Here is a 5,259-nt window from a genome sequence, read left to right as displayed (position 1 = left end):
TCTTATCACATGTAACTCGACACATGTTGCTACAATGGCAATCAAACTTGGGTGATGGATGCACTGGGGGTACCTTCATGTTATGGTGCCGTAAGAGGTCACATGATAAGGTCAAAGGTCATTTGAGGTCATACGTTAAAGTTTACTTACAAGACACTTATCACACGTAACTCAGCAACATGTTGCTACAATGGCAAACTTGGGTGATGGTAGATGTCTGTTGGGAAGTTGAAGGTAACCACAAGGTCAAAGGTTACAGACCGGGGTCAACGATCTTTTAGGGCCCAATGTTAAGTGTTTAGGGCGCATTTCGTTCATGGCTCATTACTTTTGATCCCTCTGTCCGTTTGTGACCAAACTTGGATGGAAGATGTCCCGTGGGGAGGTGAAGGTCGTCACAAGGTCAAAGGTCACAGACAGGGGTCAACAAACTTTTAGGGCCCAATGTTACGTTTTTAGGGCGCATTTTGATTGTGGCTCATAACTTTTGATCCCTATGTCCGTTTGTGACCAAACTTGGACGGTAGATGTCCCTTGGGGAGTTAAAGGTCATCACAAGGTCAAAGGTCACAGAAAGGGGTCAACAAATTTTTAGGGCCCAATGTTAAGTTTTTATGGCGCGTTTCGATTATGGCTCATAACTTTTGATCCCTTTGTCCGTTTGTGACCAAACTTGGATGGTAAATGTCCCTTAGGGTGTTGAAGGTCACCACAAGGTCAAAGGTCATAAGCAGGTCAATTAACTTCTGGGAGTTATAAAAAATATTAATTGTACGCGAATGGGCGAGACACAATTTGGCGATTGCCTTGTGCTTTCACAATCAAATAACCTCCAGCTAAATTGTACACTATTCAGCTATTACTTCAGTACTCATATCAATGACAGTGTTGTCTGATATATAGTTTTCAAACTATTCAGAATCAAAAGTGGGAATTTTTTTTTTTTTTTAACACCTAGAACTTGTGGTTGACTGACTGAGTGTTTTGATGTGTAGGTGTGTGTTTGTGTAAGTGTTCTCAAGTGTTTGAATGGGTGCATGAGCTGAGTGTATATAATATGAGTACAGTGTACAATGTACTACTGTGATGTGTATGCATCTGTGTGTGTCTATATGTGCTGACATCAACAACGTATCCTTTTACAGCATTATTCTTTTGTTGATAATTGCCTTCTTTTTTGTTCTAGTAAGAAGATGCATGATAGTCATGTTATGTTATTTTGATTTTTATATTGTTGAAACTGCATGTTTGCACTTGTACATGTGCACTTTTTTGTTACATGTATATGTTTTACTATGTAATGCATTGTAATTTAACCTTTGGGCTACTATTTTGCATGTTTTTCAATAAACCATTAATCAACCAGTGAAATTGCTGGACTGAAATATGAAATTGATTGATTTAAATAAAACTTTCAGTTATAAATACTGGAGGAGAAATTTATTTTCCCATTTGAATGACTGTAATCAAAGTAACCAATAACTTTGAAATTTGTTTTTAAGATCCAAAATTTTCTCTGCAAAGAGGGGCTACATATAATGTACAGTGTAAAAAAAAGTTGATGCCAAAGTATGCCTTTATGCTACATATATGGCTTGTCCAGAAATTTTAACATTTTTCTTCCCTTTCATGCAATTTCTACCTCTTTTGATTGAAAGCATGTGCTTCACTTTAAAAATTGTATTACATTGTATCATATCATGCCCTAGATACGAGAATGTTATCTTTCCAAGGCTTCAACATTATGTTAAGCCATGATGATACAGTATCTTGATATATTATAGTATTCATTTGACTTTATTTGTGTTGTAATGTCATTTTAACAGGGATGCCTGGCTATGATGTCTTCGGCTTGTAAGATCACTCTACAGTCTGCAACCCCTATTAAAAACGCACAGCAGTACAGCATCTTCTCATCATCTACATGTGCCTACCTCAAGGATCATCATTGTAGCTCATACCCTGAATTGAGCAGATTTACACGTACCTCGCCTGGCATTACACCCTGGAGAAGCACATTTGGTAAATCAAGATTTACCTCATCTGCAGATCACCACCAGATGGTTGGTAAAGAAGAGGCCAGACGCAAAGACAGATGGTGGCATAGACATATAACAGAGCTTCGGTCAGCACCAATACCAGCTATTGCGCTTGGTCTCTCTGGGCTTGTTCCATTCGCTGTTCCTGCAGCCTACTCGATAATCAGTATGTCATGTGGACCAAACATTGCATTCGCTCAGGTAGCTTATGGTGCCACAATCCTCTCCTTCCTAGGTGGTGTGCGATGGGGATATGCTCTGGCTCCAAGCCAGGTGCCCAGCTGGCTGAGCCTTGGTTATAGCGTGACCCCATCACTCATTGCCTGGATGGGACTTCTGATGCCCATTCAAGCTGGCCTCTTCTGTATCATCTCAGGACTTGCACTAGCTGGTGTAGTAGATACATACTTCACTGGCTTCCCATCATGGTTCCGCTCTCTCCGGTTCTTCCTTACTGTTTTTGCTGTCTTGTCTATATCTGTGACATTTGTCTTTAGTATTATTTATCCCCCACCAGAGCCTGAGCATGGGTACAACTTCAGAAAGCTCATAAAGATTGCAACGATTATTGTGCAAGATTAATTATTTAAGAGGAATCTTAAATATTTGGATTATTTACTTTTTTAAAGATGGATGACATCTGAGGAAGTGGATACCTATTTTTCCATGGTGAATTTGTATCAGAAGGGCAAATTCCTGATAAGTTGCAGTACATCACCCTTTGCTAGTCTTAATACTGGATGCATGGTTGGACACACCCATGTTTATATCTACAATACAGTGCACTCCCATTATAACGAACAAGGTTATAACAAAATTTCAAGTACAACGAAGTAAGAATTCAGGCCACAGTATGTTCTGTTCTATGCTTTTTATTGTTTATTTGTTCGGTTATAATAAAATTTCAATATAACGAAAGAAAACTGCCGGTCCTGAGGACTTTGTTATAACAGGAGTCCACTGTACCAATTGTAGTGTATCTTGAAACCTGTGCATAAAGATTGGAATAAGCCTACACACATGTGTGTTACCAGTACATATTTGTGTTCAAAGAAATAGTGATTTTTCTTCTGAAGTTATGTGTTTAATACAAATTTCAAAGTGGAGTATTTTGTAACCTACAGTATCAATAAGGTACAATTGTATACTTCTTACAAAACATGCAATATTTGGTGCCCGAGGGTACCAACAAAGAATCTGCCATTTGTTGAAGTACAGGGGAAACTCGACATAACGAGAAGGTCGGGACCGAGTCGTTTTCCTCGTTATAGCCAATATCTTGTTATATCAGTTAACATGAGCATAACATAAAGACATTAATTTGCACATGTGAGACTACGTACACGTTGTACATATCACGTTTCAATTAATACTGATAACCTGGAAATGTGTGTTAGGGAATTACTCACTTTTATGAGTGAGAAGATGTTTTTCGCCAATGAAATACAATATCAAGAATGCGTTTCTTAATGGATGTTCGAATTTGTAAAAGTATAGTTTGCGTGCAATCGTGTCACACTCATCTATGGATTGGTATGTGGTTATGGCAAGCGTGTGTTATGTGTGGAAAGCTTGAACATGTTCTGCACAATGCTGTTTGTGTATGTTTCACATTCTGTATTTATGTACACGTACATTATGCCTGGGTGTGTAAAGATAGGGAATTTCCTAGTAGAAAGCCAAGCACAGCATCAGATTGCCTCACACCTGCTAAACGTCATGATGATGTCATGTATGCATACGGCTGTACATACTCCTAGTACACTCTCTGCATGTACAACAGTATACATAAAATATGTGTTCACACATATGCACATACAACATGCGGTACTAGGTGGAGTGCATTGAAGAAAATATAACAGATGACAGTTTTCATCGCATCGAGCTGTACAATCTTCGAACATATATAATCGCACAGGGCAAAGTAAAGCTTTACCCTAAGAGGTTTTGCTTTACTTCACTATAACAGGCTTGATTAACTATGTTTTTCTTTGTTTGGAAATTACAAAGTTTAATCTTGTTATAGCAGCTATTTCATAAAAGCCGATCTCGCTATAAGAGATCTCGCTATAAGAGTAACTTTTTACATAGACTTGTGTGGAAGGAAATTTGGGACTGCAAAAAATTTTCTCGTAATAACCGATATCTCATTATAGCAGTGTTTGTTATATCGAGTTTCCCATGTATATATTTTTAGCTCACCTGAGCCAAAAGTTAAAGTTAACTATTGCAATCACTCATTGTCCGGCATGCAGCGTCCAGCGTGTGTCGTCTGCCGTGTGCCGTTCGTTGTGTGTAAACTTTTTATGCCTCCGCCACGAAGTGGTGCCGGAGGCAGGGTCTAGGAACAGTACCCCCTGGAAAACCACCCTCCGGATAACTACCACCCGGATAATTACCCCCCAGGACAATTCCCCCCTAGGGCAACTACCCCCCGGACAACTACCCTCCAAGGGCAATTACCCTCCAGGGTGATTACCCCCTAGGACAACTACCCCCCGGACAACTACCCTCCTAGGGCAATCACCCCCTAGGGCAATTCCCCCTTAGGAAAACTACCCCCTGGATAACTACCCCTCGGATAACTACCCCTGGATAACTACCCCCGCGGATAACTACCCCCTGGATAATTACCCCCCGGAAAACTACCCCCTGGATAACTACCCCCCGGAAAACTACCCCCTGGGTAACTACCCCCAGGAAAACTACCCCCTGGGTAACTACCCCCAGGATAACTACCCCCCGGATAACTACCCCTCGGATAACTACCCCCCGGATAATTACCCCCCGGATAACTACCCCCCCCCCCATAATTACCACCAGGATAATTATCCCCAGGTTGATTACCCCCTCCTCCGATAACTAGACCCCAGATAACTTCCACCCGATAACTACCCCCTCCGATAACTCCCCATGGATGATTACCCCGGATAAGTAGGCCTACAACTCCCCCTCCCCTATAACTATCAAGAGGAAAATTACCCCCAGGACTGTGCAACACGTCAATTACTCCCTGGGTAACTACCTCCCGGGTCACTGCCCCCACCCCCCTCCCGACTCTTACTTTTAATAAAAAGGATATCATTACTACAGAAAACGAAGTTCTTTGTATTATTTGCCAGGAATCACGGAGATGCCATAATGAGACATCATCTTATGAAAACAACATCTTAAGGATTTATGATTTGTATCGTTTGCATTTAGGACGATTTATGTACAA

At 40.7% G+C, this 5,259-nt stretch overlaps 1 protein-coding gene across 1 annotated transcript; it reads left to right on the top strand.

Annotated features, from left to right (window-relative positions):
- The first annotated feature begins 1,829 nt into the window (after positions 1 to 1,829).
- On the top strand, positions 1,830 to 2,878 carry LOC139744181 (transmembrane protein 69-like). Its single transcript, XM_071654633.1, has one exon. The coding sequence runs from the start codon at positions 1,839 to 1,841 to the stop codon at positions 2,619 to 2,621; it is 783 nt and encodes a 260-aa protein (XP_071510734.1). The 5' UTR covers positions 1,830 to 1,838; the 3' UTR covers positions 2,622 to 2,878.
- The last annotated feature ends 2,381 nt before the right edge of the window (positions 2,879 to 5,259 follow it).

This window comes from Diadema antillarum, unplaced genomic scaffold (assembly GCF_040938485.1).
Source record: "Diadema antillarum isolate AM-2024a unplaced genomic scaffold, OU_Dant_1.0 seq00001145_RagTag, whole genome shotgun sequence".
Lineage (NCBI taxonomy): Eukaryota > Metazoa > Echinodermata > Echinoidea > Diadematoida > Diadematidae > Diadema > Diadema antillarum.
Note: the sequence above shows the minus strand (reverse complement) of the source record. Positions and strands in the feature narration are given on the sequence as shown.

Bases quoted from the DNA above. Each gene is read 5' to 3' on its own strand.
- LOC139744181 (XM_071654633.1), top strand. From the start codon at position 1,839: ATGATGTCTTCGGCTTGTAAGATCACTCTACAGTCTGCAACCCCTATT.